Genomic DNA, 18,518 nt, shown 5'->3' with positions numbered 1-18,518 from the left:
GGAGGGTCACGGGGCTCCGCACACTGCCCCCGCCCCGAGCACTGGCTCCGCACTCCCACAGGCCAGGAACCAGCCAATGGGAGTTGGGGGGTGGGGGGGAAGCGGCGGCGCAGCACCTGTGGGCCAGAGTCACGCTCCTCCGCCTACCAGCCAGACCTGCTGCTGGCTGCTTCGGGGGCACAGCACGGTCCGCAGTGCCAGGACAGGCAGGAAACCTGCTTTAACACCTCTGCTGCGCTGCTGACTGGGAGCTCCACGAGGTAATCACATGCCTCAATCGACTGCCCCAGCCCAGCCCCCCCAAACCCAGAGCCCCTCCCTGCATACCAAACCCCTCATCACCAGCTCCATCCCAGAGCCTGCACCCCCAGCCCAGATCCCCTCCCACACCCCAACTCTCTGCCCCAGCCCAGAGCCCCCCACACACCTCAAACCCTTCATCCTCAGCTCTGTTGGGTCACGGGCATCAACAATTTTCTTCAACTGGGCCAAGCCAGCCTAATTTCTTTCTTTGACTGGGTTACTGGCCTAGTGGATTGGGGGGGGGGGGGGGGAGAAGAACAGTAGGTATGATGTATCTTGATTTTAGAAAAGCTTTAGGCAGTCTCATGAGACTCTCATGAGCAAACTGAAGAAATACAGTCTAGATGAAATTATGAAGTAGGTGTGCAACTGACTGAAAAATAATACTGAGTTATCAATGCACAGATACAAAATGAGGAATAACTAGCTAGACAGAAGTACTGCTGAAAAGAATCTGAGATTTATAGTGGATAACAAATAAGAGTCAACAATGTGATGCAAATGCAAAAAAGGCTAATATTTTGGAGTGTATTAAGAGGAGTATTTTAGGGGAGGGATAGCTCAGTGGTTTGAGCATTGGCCTGCTAAACCCAGGGTTCTGAGTTCAATCCTTGAGGGAGCCACTTAGGGATCTGGGGCAAAATCAGTACTTGGTCCTGCTAGTGAAGGCAGGGGGCTGGACTCGATGACCTTTCAGTTCTAGGAGATAGGATATCTCCATTAATTTAATTTTAATTTAAGACCTGGGAAGTAATTGTCACACTGTATTCAGCACTGGCGAGGCCTCATCTGAAGTATTCTATCCAGTTCTGGGCACCACACTTTAGAATACATGTGGATAAATTGGAGAGAGTCCAAAGGAGAGAAACAAAAATAATAAAAGGTTTCAAAAACCTGACCTATAAGGAATGGTTAAAAAAACAGGCATGTAAAGTCTTAAGAAAAGACGACGGGGGGGTGGAGAATCTGATAACAGTCATCAAATATGTTAAAGGCTATCATAAAGAGGATGGTGATCAATTTTTCTCAAAGTCCACCAAGGATCAGACAAGAGGAAATGGGCTTAATCTGCAAGACGACAGATTTAGGTTAGATACACCTCTACCCCGATACAACGCTGTCCTCGGGAGCCAAAAAATCTTACCACGTTATAGGTGAAACCGTGTTATATCAAACTTGCTTTGATCCGCCAGAGTGCGCAGCCCTGCCCCCCCGTAGCGCTGCTTTACCGCGTTATATCCGAATTCGTGTTATATCGGGGTAGAGGTGTATTAGGAAAAACTTTTTAACTATAAGGGTAGTTAAGTTCTGGAATAGGCTTTTAAGGAATGTTATGGAATTCCCATTAGTGGAGGTTTTTAAGAAGAGGGGAGACAAACACCCATGAGGGACAGTCTAGGTCAGTGGTTCTCAAACTTTTTTTTCGCAGTCCACTTGAAAATTGCCGAGGATCTTGGCAGACCACTTAATGAGCTTTCCAAATGTTGTTTGTATTGTTAGCTAATTATGGTAAAGCGCTTTGGATAAACGCACTATATAAAAAAACCTCTATAATAATTAATGTTTTTTGTTCTACAAATAAAAGCACACAACTCATCTTTTAATATCAGTAGTCTTACCTTTCTAATGCAATGGATATGCCCTCTCTCCCCTGCCACGGCAGCCCCCGAGCTGGGGCTGGGAAGGGGGCGGGTCACTCACCTACAACAGCCACAGAGCTGAGGCTGGGAAGGAGAGCCATCTCTCCCTGGCAGCCACAGCCCTGGAGCTGGGGAAAGTCACCTCTTTCTCTGGCCGCCACAGCCCTGCACATCCCAAATTCCCCCCATCCCTCTTCTCACCTTACTGTCCCCTCCCACCTACCCCTATTCCTCCCAAGGCCACCAACTCAGCTTAAATATGCATCTTTCTCCAGGGTCCAGGCACCTAATTAGTGGAGCCATGCCTGCGCCATGCCACTAATTAGGTGGGTGGCCCTTCATTCTCTTGTGTGCAGCTGCCCAGGTGCGCACCTTAGAAGGAACTGTCCACAGACCACTTGAATCGAGCTCATGAACCACAGTTTGAGAACCTCTGGTCTAGGTTTACTTGGTCCTGCCTCAGTGTAGGTAGCTGGACTTAATGACCTCTCAAGGTCCCTTCTAGCCCTACATTTCTATGATTCTATAATTTAAAACTACAGTAGAACCTCAGAGTAACCAACACCAGAGTTACGAACTGACCACTCAACCACACACCTCATTTGGAACAGGGAGCACAACATCAGGCAGTAGCAGAGACAAAACTTAAAAAGAAAAGAGTAAATACAGTACAGTATTGTATTAAACTACTAACCAAAAAAAAAAAGCATAGTAAAGTTTCAAAGCTGTATTAAGTCAATGTTCAGTTGGAAACTTTTGAAAGACCTACCATAATGTTTTGTTCAGAGTTACGAAAATTTCAGAGTTATGAACAACCTCCATTCCCGTAACTCGGAGGTTCTAGTGTATTTTTAGAGAGAAATTATGTGCGGATAATCATTTTGCAGGATTCAAGGTTTTAAAAAATATGCAAAGACAGTTATTTAAAGCTATAGATCTCAATACTAAAACCCCAACCAATTCAAAATCCTATCACAAACAAAAGTATGACGTAATCCCACAAATACAAATGAGCTGGCTTTGTCCAAGTTTAGAACCCTACCTATACCTAACAAAGCATATATTAAAGATATGGAGGCGCAAGTGATCTTCAGTAGGATACTACCTGTCCCTAGAGGAGAAGAGAGAAGGCAAGACAATTATGATTAGGGCCCTACCAAATCCATGACCATTTTGGTCAATTTCATGGCCAGAGGGTTTTAAAATTGGTCAATTTCATCATTTCAGATGTTTACATCTGAAATTTCACCTTGTTGTAACTGCGGGGGTCCCCTCCCAGAAGGGGGATCATGGGGAGGGTCCCAAAGCTGTTGTGGGATGGTCACAGGATTGACACCGTCACTTCTGTGCTGCCTTCAGAGATGGGCTCTGAAGGCAGCAGCTGCAGTTTCCTGCAGCTGGAGGAGGCTCCAGAGTTGGAAGTGGGTCCCATCTCCGCAATGCTGCTGGGAGCACCCCAGCCCAGGGCTCCTAGCTGCTAGTCACAGCCAGTGGCGGACTAACACAGGGGCTCCAGGCAGTACCCCGAGCCCTGGCAAGAACCGCACGGGGGTGGGCGGAAGCCCCAAACCCAGGTGTCCCGAACCCCGATAGGAGCCGTGTACCACCCTCACTTCTGTGCTGTCTGTGGAGGAGGGTCTGGGGAAGGATTTTGGGGAGATCAGATTTCACGGGGTAAGACTTTTTTCACAGTCCGTAACACGTTTTTCATGGCCATGAAATTGGTAGGGCCCTAATTATGATGATCAACAGATGGCTCTGGCAACGGTGCTATAAGGAGGGGTTTTAGATGTCTGAACATTCACTGGCCGATGGGTGTTCTCATGGGATGGACTCCACCTAAGTAGGGAAGGAAATAGACTTCTGAGATAGAGGGAAGTAGTTAGGGAAGTGGGCTGGACGGAAGAACTCAAGGATCTGAATGTGTACGAGGTTTGGAATTACTTTAAGTCAAACATGTTTTTACAAAATGGTAGATTATGCCAGACCAACCTGAATTCTTTCTTTAAAAAGATAACTGATTTTTTAAACAAAGGAAATGCAGTAGATCTAATCTACCTGGATTTTAGTAAAGCATTTGATATGGTTCCACATGGAAAATTATTAAACTGGAGAAGATGGAGATTAATATGAGAACTGAAAGGTGGGTAAGGAACTGGTTAAAGGGAAGACTACAACGGATCATATTAAAAGGGGAACTGTAAGGCTGGAGAGAGGTTACCAGAGGAGTTCCTCAGGGATCAGTCATGGGACAAATCTTATTTAACCTTTTCATTAATGACCTTGGCACAAAAAGTGAGTGTGCCCTAATAAAATCTGCAGATGACACAAAGTTGGAAATAATGCCAATAGTTCATTCTGGCCTTAAAATCTGAGTCTATGAGTACTGGTTATAAGAGATGGAAGACTCCGTTACCACTGCAACGACATAGAAGACTGGCTATCAGCTACTATTAACTAGCTACTTGCAACTTTCTTTACTTCACCTGAAGTAAAGTATACAGGCCACTATAATTTTAAAAAGTGACTTTTAGGTTTTCAGACTTTAAATAATCAATTTTAATCTTGTTTTACATTTGTACTTTTATATGTTCCCAAAGAAAGGTTGATTTGCACTGAAACATAGATTCATAGAAATGTAGGGGCTGAAAGGGACCTTGAGAGATCATTCATCCCAGCCCCCTGCACTTAGGTAGTAAACCTAGAACATCCCTGAGAGGTGTTTGTCCCACCACTCCTTCAAAACCTCCACTAAAGGGGAATTCCACAACCACGCTTTGAAGCTTATTCCAAAGCCTAACTACCCATATAGTTATAAAGCTTTTCCTAAACATCTACCCTGAATCTCTCTTGCTGCATGTTAAGCCCATAACTTTTTGTCCTTTCAGTGGACATGCAGAATTGAGCACCATCCTCTTTATACATGCCTGAAATTGGATGACTGTTATACCAGGTCCGCCCTCAGTCTTCTTTTCTCAAGACTAAACAACCCCAGTTTTTTAAAATCTTTCCTCAGAGGTCAGGTTTTTAGAACCTTTTATTTTTGTTGCTCTTCTCTGTACTCTATCCAATTTATCCACATCTGTCCTAAAGAGTGGCACCCAGAATTGGACAAAGGACTCCAGCTCAGGCCTCACCAGTGCCAAGCAGAGTAAAATAATTATCTTCTAATGTTTGATATATGACACGCCTGTTAATATGCTCCAGAATATTAGCTTTTGGCAACTGCATCGCACTGCTGACTCATTCAATTTGTGATACACTATAACTTCCAGATCCTTTTCAACACTACTACCACCTAGTTAGTTATTCTCCATTTTGTAGTTGTTAATTTGACTTTTTCTTCCTAGTGTAGTACTTTGCACTTGTCTTTATTTAAGTTTATTTTGTTAATTTCAGACCAATTCTCTAATTCAGGGGTGGGTAAACTGCGGCCCGCGCGCCGCACCAGCAGCTTCGCCCTGCTCCAGTGCTCCAGCCGGGGTGCTGGCTCAGGGGCTGCACCACAAGGCCAGGACAAGTAATTGGCTAAAACTGCAGCAAAGGTATATGCTACACATCAGAAGAAAAAGAACTTCCTGTCAGGGTGGTTAAGCACTGCCACAAATTGCCTAGGGAGGTTATGGAATCTGTCACGGGAGGATTTTAAGAGCAGGTTAGACAAGCACGTGTCAGGGTCACTCTCTAGAGAATACCTGATCCTGCCTCAGTGCAGGGGACAGGACTGGATGATCTACCAAGGTCCCTTCCACTCCTGCACCTCTCTGGCAGCAACTTCCACTCTTAGGACTTCAATAGACGTAATAAAGGAAAAAACCAGCAGCCGGAGCCGGCTTCTCCCAGCGCGTCGCTTCAGGGGCTGGCGGGCGGGTCCCTGTCCAACGCGCTGGGGCAGCTCCACCACTAGCCAAGCCGGAGCAGACAGGCCCTGCCCCCTGGAGGGGGGGGGTGGCACGGACCCGGTCGCGCATGGAGGGACCGTCTACGCTCACCGAGGGGCCGATATCGCGAGACTCAGAGGAGCAGGCGGGAACTCCGACCGACGCAGGCGCAGCGGAGTGGACGATACCACCTGAAACGCGGGGGGAGGGCTCACTTGTGGCAGGCTGTATAGCCCTATAGAGTAACGTACCCTGCCTCGCAGCGCGCATTTGCGCCGTCTTTTTTTGCTCTCACTGTAGTGCCGTGGACCCTGAGAATATGATGTGTGTCGGAGTTCCGCTTAGTGGTCTCTCCCACTCTGACTTGCGCCCTTCTTTCCGTCAGACGCTTCCAGAAGGGCTCAGTGGGGGCGCCACATTGGTCCCAGCTAAGAAATCCTTCCGGTAGTAACCCGCTGCGCATGCGCGGCGCAGAATCGCCCGCCCGTCACGTTACGTTGCGTTGGGCGTGGTGGGCAGCGGCCGCGGCTCGTGCTCCATCGGTTGGTGTCAGAGCGGCTCTGGTGCGGCAGGACCATGTCGGCGATGGGGACTCTCGCGTTCGATGAGTACGGGCGGCCCTTCCTGATCCTCAAGGACCAGGATCGCAAGAGCCGCCTCATGGGGTTGGAGGCGCTCAAGGTATTTGCGCATGCGCCACCGGGGATCCGCCGGTTCCTAGCCCCGGATCCATGTGCTTGCCCCTCCCCCACTCCGGGATCAGAGCCCCCCCGTGGTTGGTCGCTGGTCCCCTTCCCCCTGTCGGGTCTGGAGCCGCCGGACCTTTGTGTGTCTCTCCCCCCTCCCCCCGGGCTTCGGGCCGGTGCGGGCAAAGCCGTGACCGGTGCGCGGAGCTCGTAGCCCCGCCCCCATCGGGGCCGCCCGGCCGCGGCCCGAGCGAAGGCTTTGATGACGCGCGTTAGGCCGCCCAGAGCTGCCGCCTCGTGCGGGTGGAGCGGGGCGGCTGGATCCGCCGGGCGCCTTGTTAAGCGCCAGGGCCGGGCCCTGTGGTCGCTCAGTCACTAAACTAATGTTAAGCTGCAGCTTCCCCTTGAATCTCACACACACTGAACCAGGCTCTTCTCCCCCAGTGCAAACGTGCGCTAGTCTCTCCTGTCCTAACCCCCCGTCCCGGTTCTGGTCCCATCCTATAACCGCATTGAGCACATTGTTTACAGCCCGTTTCCTCCAGTCCGCGTTTCTCTGCCTTGCACTCAACTGAAACCACTCAAAGTCTCTAATGATCTCAGAGCTCACAACCTGGATGTTATCCTCATTTTCTTTGACTTGCCAGCTGCTTTTGATACAGTTAACCACACTCCTCCTCTTGAAACGTTGTTCTCCCTTGGCATCCTTCTCTTGGTTTTTCTCCTACCTCTCTAAGGCCTGGTCCACACTAACCCCCCACTTCGAACTAAGGTACACAAATTCAGCTACGTTAATAACATAGCTGAATTCGAAGTACCTTAGTTCGAACTTACTGCAGGTCCAGATGCGGCAGGCAGGCTCCCCCGTCGATGCCGCGCACTCCTCTCACCGAGCTGGAGTACCGGCGTCGACGGCGAGCACTTCCGGGATCGATCCCAGAAGATCGATATCTTACCTCCGGGTCCGGAGGTAAGTGTAGACCTACCCTAAGGGTATGTCTTCACTACCCGCCATATCAGCGGGTAGCAATCGATTTATCCAGGATCGATATATCGCATCTCGTTAAGACACGATATATCGATCCCCGAACGTGCTCACCGTCGACTCCGGAACTCCACCAGAGCGAGCGGCGGTAGCGCAGTCGACGGGGGAGCTACGGCCATCGATCCCGCGCTGTCTGGACCCCAGGTAATTCGATCCAAGATACTTCGACTTCAGTGTAGCTGAAGTTGCGTATCTTGGATCGATTTCCTCCCCCCCCCCCCCCCCCCCCCGGTGAAGTTTTCAGTGTAGACCAGTCCTTAGGTTATAAATGATTGAGAGGGACCATATTTTTTTGTTCCATGTTTGTACAGTATATAGCTCAATGGGGTCCTGGTCCATTATTAGGACTCCTAAGCACTTTGGTAACACAGATAATAAATGTGATACATTTCAATCATTCACCTGTTACATCGCTGAAGGAGACGAAAAGTATAATTTTAAAAACCCAGGATTTTTGGTGTTTTGCGCCTGCAGAGGTGGGGTGCTCTTGTTGTATCCTAGTGGATAATCTGAGCAGTTTGACTATACTAGCAATGCAATGGTCTATTGAAAGGCCAACGGATTTTTAAAGAATGACTGAATGTTCACAATCCTTTATCTGGTGAAAGTCCTTCCCAGATCATCACTTTTGTATGAGAGAGTTAGAGTTCACAGGCAAAGGTCCAGCCCACTAGTCAGATGCCTTTAATGCATCTGCTAGCGGGAGGGCAGAAGGAAAAGTTTGGGTATATCAGTTATATATCAACACACACAATTTGCCTGATCTAGGTATAATTATAATATAAATTTTCACTTAGTTTAACTTCTGCTTGAAATAGAGCAAAATCATCTGTAGCAGTTGTTTTGTATCTCACCCCCACTTAATGCTGTTTTAAAAAGGAGGGGGGGGCTACTATGCCTTTTTTTATTGCCAGTGCAAGTTTTATTCATATTTGCACCGATGGAAAACATTGGAGATGGGAATTGCTACTGGCTAAGCGAGGCCCTGAAAATACTGACACCTAATTTTCTCTGACACATAAGTTTACCTGCAAACAACTAGAATCAAAGGACTTTCTTTTTCACTATTTATTTGCATAGCATTACTAACAAAGCATTGTATTTTTAAGGATGTCATAATGATTGAATTTATGTTTGCATTTTTGTTTCATAGTCTCATATAATGGCAGCAAAGGCTGTGGCAAATACACTGAGAACATCACTGGGGCCCAATGGTAAGTATGAGAATGTACGTTTAAACACTTTTTTTGTTTGTTTGTTTGTTTTGGTAAGGTTTCTTTGATTATTTATAACTTGTATACTTTTTGAACACTTGTTTTAGGTCTTGATAAAATGATGGTGGACAAGGATGGTGAGGTGACAGTCACGAATGATGGGGCCACCATTCTGAGTATGATGGATGTGGATCATCAGATAGCTAAACTTATGGTAGAGTTGTCTAAATCGCAGGATGATGAGATTGGGGATGGAACTACAGGGGTTGTTGGTAAGAGACTTTTCAAACCTATCACCTTTGAAATCAGGTTATTTAAAGAGTTATTTAAATAAACAATTAGCATCTCAAACAAACCTAGTAGAGTAGCTAGCATTAAGGGGCTGTTTGTTTTTGTTTTTAAAAGGGTAGGCTTAATTTGCAGGCAGTATTGACACTCCATCCCTTGTATTAAATGCATCCATGTATTATTTTTTCACATATCTTAAATAGTTTTCTTCCAATTCCATCTTCACTCCTTAAGAAAAAGCAATAATTGAGTAGTTTCCTCACTAAGATTGGTCAACAGCTGTTGATGAATTTTAGAAACTTGTGTCTGGCATAGTGTAAGCCTGCAAGGGCAAGTCTGTTACACACACTTTCTGTGCTCTAACAACGAATTGCAAGATTAAAATAACTTAGTAAATTGATGGAGGAAAGTAAATTCTTGGTTTTTTTGTTTTGTAGTTCTGGCTGGTGCATTACTGGAACAGGCTGAGCAGTTGTTAGATCGCGGTATTCACCCTATGAGAATAGCAGATGGTTATGAGCAGGCTGCGCGCATTGCCATTGAGAATCTAGACAAAATCAGCGACAGTTTTCCAGTCGATCCACAGAACAGTGAACCTCTCATCCAGACTGCAAAGACAACTCTAGGTTCTAAAGTGTAAGTTTATACTGGGAAAACCTAACTAATGAAGTTTCATATTTGGGAAAAAAAAATTGGGAAGTTTCATTTTTGGGAAAAATCATTGACAGTTGTTTGGCTTTTTTAGCTGGAATATAAAATTCGTTACATTCCTCAATGAAATTTTTCCTTAAAGTTAAACGTCACTTTTTATTTTTATTTGGGCATAAGCTTTTTACCCACGAAAGCTTATGCCCAAATAAATCTGTTAGTCTTTAAGGTGCCACCGGCCTCCTTTGTTGTTTTTGTGAATACAGACTAACACGGCTACCCCCGATACTTTTTATTATCAGTTAATTTCTCTACTGTAACTCCCTGATGTGGCAGGTTTAGGAGGAGACATTAGTAAGCCATTCTCTTTACACATTTGATGAGATGTGACAAGCAGCTGCAACAGAAATTCCTCTATGCTATCTGTCTAATTCCCTTTTCCACTTCCATGCTTCCTAACTTCCCTTTATATATTTCTGTGTGGTTGTTTCCCCTCACTTTTAAAAGGTGATAGTTTGCTTAAAGAAAAGATGACACTAGATGGATTTCACATGTGACAAATAGCTAATATTATTATAGCCTTATCTGCTACCTTTACTTCTATTAAGAGTAGTGACAGAGCAGATTATATTTTTGGCTATAGTAAAATGGTATTTAGATAGTTAATTTGATACTCATCATGGGTTAATTAATGAAATGTGGCTCTTTAATTTGCCGGGATAGTGATTTGATGGCATAATATGGTTTTCTGCTGACAAATGCGGATCAGCCCAAAGTGGTGCATGCATTTTAGGTGAGAGTCTCACAATCTTTTCAGGTTTGCAGCCCCTTCTTTGAAGTCAAAGGTTTTCACTACCTCCTTTCATTTAATTTATATCAGTGATGATGATAATAAGCCTATATAATTTGTGTGTATATTGAGAGGCCGACAAATAATATTTAACCTTGAAAGGTTATGGGGAGAGGAGAGAGATACACCTCTACCTCGATATAACGCTGTCCTTGGGAGCCAAAAAATCTTACTGCGTTATAGGTGAAACCGCATTATATCGAACTTGCTTTGATCCACCGGAGTGCACAGCCCCGCCCGCCCAGAGCACTGCTTTCCCGCGGTATATCCGAATTCGTGTTATATCGGGTCGCGTTATTTCGAGGTAGAGCTGTATGTCCTTTGCTTTAGACTGTTAATAAATGTTCGTGGCCCCTTGATTGATGTTCATGACCCACTAGTTAAGAAACACAGTGTAGGGTAACCCAGCATGATGCATAAACAAGTATTCAACAAATCAATTGACCATTGACTGTTCTCAGTTCCCTTCTCAGGTGTGAGTTATCTTTTTGTGCTGGGCTGCCAGACACTTTAAAACAAAAGTTATTTTTCCTCCTTTGGTATCCTGCTGTTAATTGATTCGTCTGGTTAGACTGACCTCACACTTGGTAAAGCAACCCCCATCCTTTCATGTATTTATACCTCCTCCTGTATTTTTCACTTCGTGCATCTGATGAAATGGGTTCTAGCCCACGAAAGCTTATGCCCAAATAAATTTGTTAGTCTCTAAGGTGCCACAAGGACTCCTCGTTGTTGGTTTTTTTAAAAACAAAAATAATCCTGTTGTTCCTTCCTGTCGCTATTGGAACAAAGGAAAAGCTGCTAGTGATGCTTGACTTAACTGTAAATCTGATCAACACTATTTTGTTTGTTCTTAATGTAGGGCAGTTAAGTCTGTGACATTTGCTGCTTGTCTTACATTAACGAACATTTCAGGTCTCTCAGTATACTGTTCAAGTTAGTGTCGGAGCTGGAGACAACTTTCCCCTTCCCCTGTCTTTGGCTATATTAAAGTGGATATATCAAACCATTTTGCTTTAATCTTAAAGAATTTAATCTAGAGTTTAACTTGTTCTGTGCAGCGAGAAATCTACATATGGTCCAGCACCAGTTGTCTGTACCATGCTCCAATATATCAAGTATATGTAATTACATTAAAAGAGGTCCTTTCCCAGATGTACCTTGCATGTTGTTTGGCATGCACCTTATAGGTCCCTTATTGGTTATAACTCACTTGTAATCAGTTAAGTGTGAGAGCCCAAATCTGCCTCTTGGTAAGATATTCAAGAAGAGATGTCCATCTCCACTTCACAGGCAGACAAATTCAATTCTTTATCTCCTGTTTTGTAGTTTAACTACCTTTTTCTCCTCTTCTCTTCTGTTCTCTCATCTTCCTACAATGAATAAACATTCAAAGCTCAAATAACATTTGTTCTCTATTAGGACAATAGTTCTCTTGGGGAGGGGGGACGTTTTGAACAATCTTAACTAACTTCATTACATTTTGCTTAAATTTAGAATTAATCGTTGCAACAGACAAATGGCAGAAATTGCTGTAAATGCTGTACTGACAGTGGCTGATATGGAACGCAAAGATGTTGATTTTGAGCTAATCAAAGTACAAGGCAAAGTGGGAGGGAGACTGGAAGATACCCAGTTGGTTAAAGGAGTGATTGTGGATAAAGATTTCAGCCATCCACAGATGCCTAAAGTGAGTCAGTCTTTTTTGGTAGTTATTTAAACCATCAAGGAACTTTTCTTTGCCCCTCTAACTGCTGTATCTGAACACCTCTCATGTACTCTAATATAGAAATTTCTCTTTCCTAGCTTGTAGAAAAAATAGCTTTATTAGTATGGGGTGGGGGAGTGGGGAGAGTGCAGATATTATTGAGGTCAAAATAATTAATCTTAATCTTTATTTTAACATGTAGGAAGTTAAAGATGCTAAAATTGCAATTCTCACTTGTCCATTTGAGCCACCTAAGCCTAAAACCAAGCACAAGCTTGATGTAACATCCGTGGAAGATTACAAGGCGCTGCAGAAGTATGAAAAGGAGAAATTTGAAGAGATGGTGAAACAGGTTAGAGTTTATAAACGTATTTATCCCTGATGACTTTTCCCCGGTGTATACAAGAGTGAAATATTTTGCTTTTCATGTATGATTTGACTAGTAGTCTCATAAGAAGCAGACCTGCTTGCATACTTATACTTTTAAAAAATTACAACTGAATTACAAACTAACAACAATAAAATAGCTGTAATTAATTAATTAACAGATTGCAGTTTGAAATTCAGTTCCATGGTTAGTGTCTTTACAGGTCATCCTTTGTATCCACTGTATTTTGGTACTTGTGAGTTCAAATTAAATCCATTGTATTGCTTTTAATTTAGCAACATATATTGGAATTGCTTTCAGATTAAAGACACTGGTGCAAACCTAGCTATTTGCCAGTGGGGTTTTGATGACGAGGCAAATCACTTACTGCTTCAGAATGAGCTGCCTGCTGTTCGTTGGGTTGGTGGACCTGAAATAGAAGTAAGTAAACTTATTTCCGACTTCATTTTGCATCTGCCTTGACTGGCTGACAAAGGATTTAACACATGATCACTGCAGAAGCTCTGGCTTTCAGGAGGAGAGCAGCACAACTAATATACATGAGTCTAAATCACTGAGTGTAAAATAGCACTTGTGAGAAGGGCCCACTGTCAATGGGGCCATGATCCACAATTTAATCCTCTAGACACTGTCCCAGTACAAATAATAACTAATGGATGGAAGTTAAAATTGAGCTTAAAAAGTGTGATGGGTAATAGGTGACCTAAGACTCCATGTTTAAAATTTCATTCCTTGCTCCACAGAAGCAACTCATTCCCTGAAATACTCTGAAGGAGGGGAAGCATCCATTTCAGAGTCTAGTCCATAAGCTGGCCTTCTTCCACCTATGTCCCACATTTAAAAAAAACCCTTGAGAAAAAATTCTTTTCAAAATGACTTTGTTTTCTTACTTGTAGTTGATTGCCATTGCAACCGGAGGGCGCATCGTTCCTCGTTTCTGCGAACTCACGTCTGAGAAACTAGGCTTTGCTGGCATTGTCAGGGAGATCTCATTTGGAACAACAAAGGATAAAATGCTTGTTATTGAGCAGTGTCAGAATTCCAGAGCTGTTACCATCTTCATTAGAGGAGGAAATAAGATGGTGAGATGCTCAATATGTAAATGAGAGTTTGAACATGTCTTCTGCTAATTTCTATCAGCTTGCAAAATCAGCAGGTGCATCCAAAAGAAGCCTCAATGTTGTACTGTCTTATCTGAAGTGTGGCTAGAGGGAGTGAACAAGTCAGTAGTCCACTTGACTGGGACAGTCAACAGTGATTGCTTGTTAAGAGTGGCAACTCGCTGTGCAAAGTACCACTAGATTCACATTGTGTAAAACTGATGATCCTTTGTTATCATGCATAAATATTTTAGTGTAAAAACTCTTGTTTTTCTCTTGGAAATACCCCAGGCTTGAAAAGCGATTTGGTCATCCAAGTGAAGGGTTGAAAATCTTTTAAACTGTGCATGTGTAATTTCTAAGTATTGAAAAGCTGATTATTTCCAAATGTAAAGTTTCATGAAAACAGTGAATTAAAAAAATCTAGGTCATTACAACAATAGATTTCTATTCAGATGTTACTTGGCTATGTGGAGTTTCTGATTCTGTATTAGGAAACCTTGACGAAGTAAGATTTTCGGGACTCTCCTAACTTTACATACTGTAACATAACTTGTTATATTCTAAAATTCAAGATTATCGAAGAAGCAAAACGGTCTCTTCATGATGCGTTGTGTGTAATCCGGAACCTGGTTCGTGATAACCGCATTGTGTATGGAGGAGGTGCTGCTGAGATCTCTTGTGCTTTGGCAGTTAGTGAAACAGCAGATAAGGTAAAAAAAAAAAAAAAAAAACCTTTTTCATCATTCTCCTGCTCAAGGAAAACATCAACCTTTAGTATCTGTAACTGAAAAACAAGTGTCTGTTAAGGAATTTCATGCTTTCACTTATGCACAGCATCATGTAGTTTGTTTTTCACAAAGTAACTGCTTCACCATAAAAAAGCAAAGTAGAAGAAAAGCTGTTGTGCTTTTAAAAAATAAAATAAAAAAAAAGCTGTTGTGCTTTAATAAACTACTTTGTGGTTACTGATTAAATGATAGCGTGAAATTTTCTATTGGGCTGCTAGCTGTCTTTCCAGACTGATATACTGTTATCAGTGATGTTCCTTTTGCAATACTGATATTGTCTTTTGACAGATGAAATAGGACAACTTAAATTTATCAATCATGTCTGAATTCAAGTACAGATCTTAAGGTTTGGTTTTAAAAGGTTGTAACCTTAGCCAGGTCAAAATGTACAGCTCCTGGAATGGAGACTATGGTTGTAGATGGGGCATTCAGTGGCACATGACTCCATCCCCTACCCCTAGACCCTCATTTCAATATGATAAGATTTCAGTCGCTCCCGCCATTCATGCCAGGACTTTCATCACATGGACCCTGCTACAATGCAGTAAGTTACTGAGCGGCCAGCTGATGCATTGTAGAGTCACACAGTGAAATGGCTTGCCATGTAAACAAGCCGTTTGTTCTTAAGACTGATGTAGGATGTATTATGCATATAAGTATGTGGGCACCACATATAAACATCCTGTTGGGTAGGATGTTTTTAAGGAACACTTGTATACTTATATACTATAGTATATGGATAAATTCTTTCACTGTTTCAATGTGGTAACTTAGTTTTGCCAACCGTCTAATATAAGCCTGTACTCTCCTAGTGCCCCTCTTTGGAACAGTATGCTATGAGGGCTTTTGCTGATGCCCTAGAAGTCATTCCCATGGCGCTTTCTGAAAACAGTGGAATGAATCCCATACAGACTATGACTGAAGTGCGAGCTAGACAAGTGAAAGAAAACAATCCTGCTCTTGGGATCGATTGTTTGCGCAAAGGAACAAATGGTAAGAAATCCTTAATACGCTGTGAATATTGTGGAGAGGAGCTAAATGGAAGGCATTTCTCAACAAATGTAAAAAGCTGTAATAGACTTACCGTGAGTACTACAGAGACTTCAGAAAATGTCCTATGAAAAATTTAACTTTGTTAGGTTACTATGTATAATGAAGTTCTTGTTTGCAACTACTTATTGGACTAATGTGGCTCCTAAATTTTCTGGTAATTTTTGTAATGAGTTAAAAACACCTGTTGTATCTAATAGTAAACTATGGTTCTAACTTTTTCTTCATTCTTTTCTCTTAAAACACTTGTGTAGAAATTGTTGTCCTCTCTCTAAGAAAATAGTGTTATTTATCCCATCAAATGTCCAGTTCTGGTTACTAGAACAGAGTTAAGAATTTTTATAATCTGAACACTGGATCCCAGAATTGTTTTGGTACAGAACATTATAAAAGTAATGATTTTTTTGTCAGAACAGTATTATAGTTTAAAACTTTTTTTAAATGATGTTGTGAAAAAAATATCAGTCCAATATTACCTATTTTATATTAATACCAAGGCTAGGTCTGTGCTATGAGCTAGGGATGGGATTCCCCTGCTCGCGTACATGTGCTTGTGGCAGCTTGATGAGAGCTAGCAGTAGCATAAATAGCAGTGTAGCTTAGGCAGCTGCAGTGGAGACACAATCGAGCTATTCTGAGTACAAACCCGCCTGAAACTGGTATGTATGTACCATCCTAGCTCCGCCACGCCTCCGTTGCCACTACCTATGCGACTGCATCTGCACTACAACATTGTTTCACCCATGCTGTTTTCCTACTTAAGACATGTTTTTCAGAGAAGAAAGTAGTAACTTGTACAAGTGAGTTTAAGGCACAGTGGGAAGTTTTTCATAATATGATATTGGCACGTTTATCCATACAAAATATACTGTGTAATTTTCTTTATGCCTGGTTGACTTCCTTGTGATGAAAGTACTTAAGCTTCTACATAAAGGACTGTTGTCCGTGTGCCTTATGGTAGTCTATCACTGGCACATGGAAGCTGCATTTATTCTTTTCTATGAAGTTAAAAATCATGCTAGAGGGGAAAGAGATGGGAATATTCAGGGGGCGGAATGTTAGAAAAGAGAATCTGGATCCTCTTATTTAAGATCACTGTGAAAGGTCTAAAAGTTACTCACTTTGTAAATAAATGTGTAGCTTGATGAGATTTTTAAAAATATCAGCAGTCACCTTTTGACCGTCAAGGTTGAAAGCACTAATCAAAATACATTGTAGGGGATCACATAGTAAATTACTTACTTTAATCCAAGAAATTTAAGAGTATTTTATGACATGTAAACAATAAAAAGTAAAAATGTTTTGAATCAGATGCCTTCAGGAGACCGTAAGTTCTTTATTGCTCTGCTGAGCATTTTTGTTTTGTTTTAATTTAACCCCAAATAATTATTTGTAATGCTTGTTAAACTCACTTGTATGTGTGGTCACCCACAACATGTAAAAAATCAAGGCTGCAACAAACAGGTGAGTGTCCAAATGTATGTTTATGTCCTCCAAATTTGGGTGCCTATTGACAGATTTTTCTAAATGAGCTCCTAACTGGGATTGATTATTTGGATTTTCTGGGTGATTGACTTTATTTTGAAAAACGCTTATCTACCAACCATTGTCTATTACAACATGAATTTCTGAATTCAAGCTCTTGAAACATCAATTAATCACTTAGTACTTCTTCATATTTGAAGAATTTGGAATAAAAACCTTAATTTTATACCACATGAGCAAAATGTTTGGGCATAAGTAGAATGAGTTCAGATGAGGACTTGGAACTGTCTTTACTTTTGTAAGTATAACGTTCCCGTCATTGTTTTCCTGCTGTGCCTTATTATCATGATTAATGTAATGCGTTGCCCTAGTGAATATAGAGAAGTTTAAAAAAAAATAAAAATACTGTGCTCCAAGTTGGGAACTTTCAGCTCAAAGCAATTTTTGAGACTGAGATGTAAACCTGAAGTTTTCTTTTTTCAAGAAATGTCTCCGCTGTAGCATGAGCACTTGACTGGCCAAACAAAGTGTACAGTGTCAGAGAAATAAGTCAGCTGCTCGTACCTGCATGTTTTTCTTCACTATACCTCACTGTGATCTCTAAACAGCTGAAAGGGAATAATATGCATGTAGAATAAAATTCTGAATTTTGGTAGAAGGGCGTGATTGTACGGTAGTTTAATTTTAAATCTGAAATGTGATTTGCTCTCTGCGGGCTCTTTTAATGTGTCTTTAATTTGGTGGGTTTTGACTTTTGGGGGATGTCTAATTATTTCCCCTCTTTTGACAGATATGAAGAAACAACATGTCATAGAAACCTTAATTGGTAAAAAGCAACAGATTGCTCTGGCTACTCAGATGGTTAGAATGATTCTAAAGATTGATGATATTCGTAGGCCAGGAGAATCTGAAGAATGAAGGCTGAAAAACAAGGAATAAAATGTAATGGAGCCACTGCACTAAGAAAAATCAGTGGGATCTCAACAGTTCATCTTCAGCTATTTATTTCTTGACAACTTTTCTTTTTGCTTTTAGATACTGTAACTGCTAGTTGTTGAAGACAATAAAGTACCATTTAGCAGTTGTGGCTTCGAGTTGTTTGAGGCATCATTGTATGTTCTTACGTGTTTCCTAGCAAATATTCACATCCTTTTATATTGATATGTGTCAAGAAAGATAGCTCAGATGTTCTGTTGTTCAAATTATTTATGGCCCTTCATCTATTGTCCCTGCAGCAGACTCCTCCTGTTGCCTGTAGGCTGAATCTCTTACCATTGAATGTCCAGTGGTCTGGATTCTCTAGCTCTTCAGTGCAGCAGACTGGAAATTCTGTGTCAATTTACATAAACTTTAAAAATGGAGTCTTGTATGGAATTAAATATGCACATGAATAATGCAGTATTCTTTGTTCACATGATAATAAATTTGATTTTACACTGTC

General features: G+C 42.2%; 2 protein-coding genes across 7 annotated transcripts in view; one reads left to right on the top strand and one right to left on the bottom strand.

The window, feature by feature from the left end:
- ATPSCKMT (ATP synthase c subunit lysine N-methyltransferase) overlaps window positions 1-6,377 on the bottom strand; it is a 20,798-nt gene extending 14,421 nt beyond the window's left edge. For 2 of the 6 annotated variants that reach the window (XM_054018092.1, XM_054018091.1), the window contains exon 1: window positions 5,639-5,948. Coding sequence is in view for 2 of the 6 variants with exons in the window: in XM_054018088.1 (XP_053874063.1) it covers window positions 6,076-6,287 (212 nt within the window). In the remaining 4 variants the exon portion in view is untranslated. Of the gene's footprint in view, window positions 1-427; window positions 529-5,638; window positions 5,950-6,039 lie in introns of those variants that run through there. The other 4 variants (XM_054018089.1, XM_054018088.1, XM_054018093.1 and 1 more) reach the window with 4 other exon arrangements.
- On the top strand, window positions 6,316-18,518 carry CCT5 (chaperonin containing TCP1 subunit 5). The gene is made up of 11 exons (XM_054018087.1): window positions 6,316-6,505; window positions 8,709-8,769; window positions 8,877-9,041; window positions 9,495-9,693; window positions 12,053-12,245; window positions 12,466-12,615; window positions 12,952-13,071; window positions 13,548-13,733; window positions 14,327-14,464; window positions 15,355-15,535; window positions 17,868-18,518. Exons 1-11 carry the CDS (start codon window positions 6,401-6,403, stop codon window positions 17,993-17,995), a joined length of 1,626 nt encoding a protein of 541 aa, XP_053874062.1. The 5' UTR covers window positions 6,316-6,400; the 3' UTR covers window positions 17,996-18,518.

This window comes from Malaclemys terrapin, chromosome 2 (genome assembly GCF_027887155.1).
Source record: "Malaclemys terrapin pileata isolate rMalTer1 chromosome 2, rMalTer1.hap1, whole genome shotgun sequence".
Lineage (NCBI taxonomy): Eukaryota > Metazoa > Chordata > Testudines > Emydidae > Malaclemys > Malaclemys terrapin.
The sequence above is the reverse complement of the archived record's forward strand: the minus strand, read 5'-3'. Positions and strand labels throughout refer to the sequence as shown.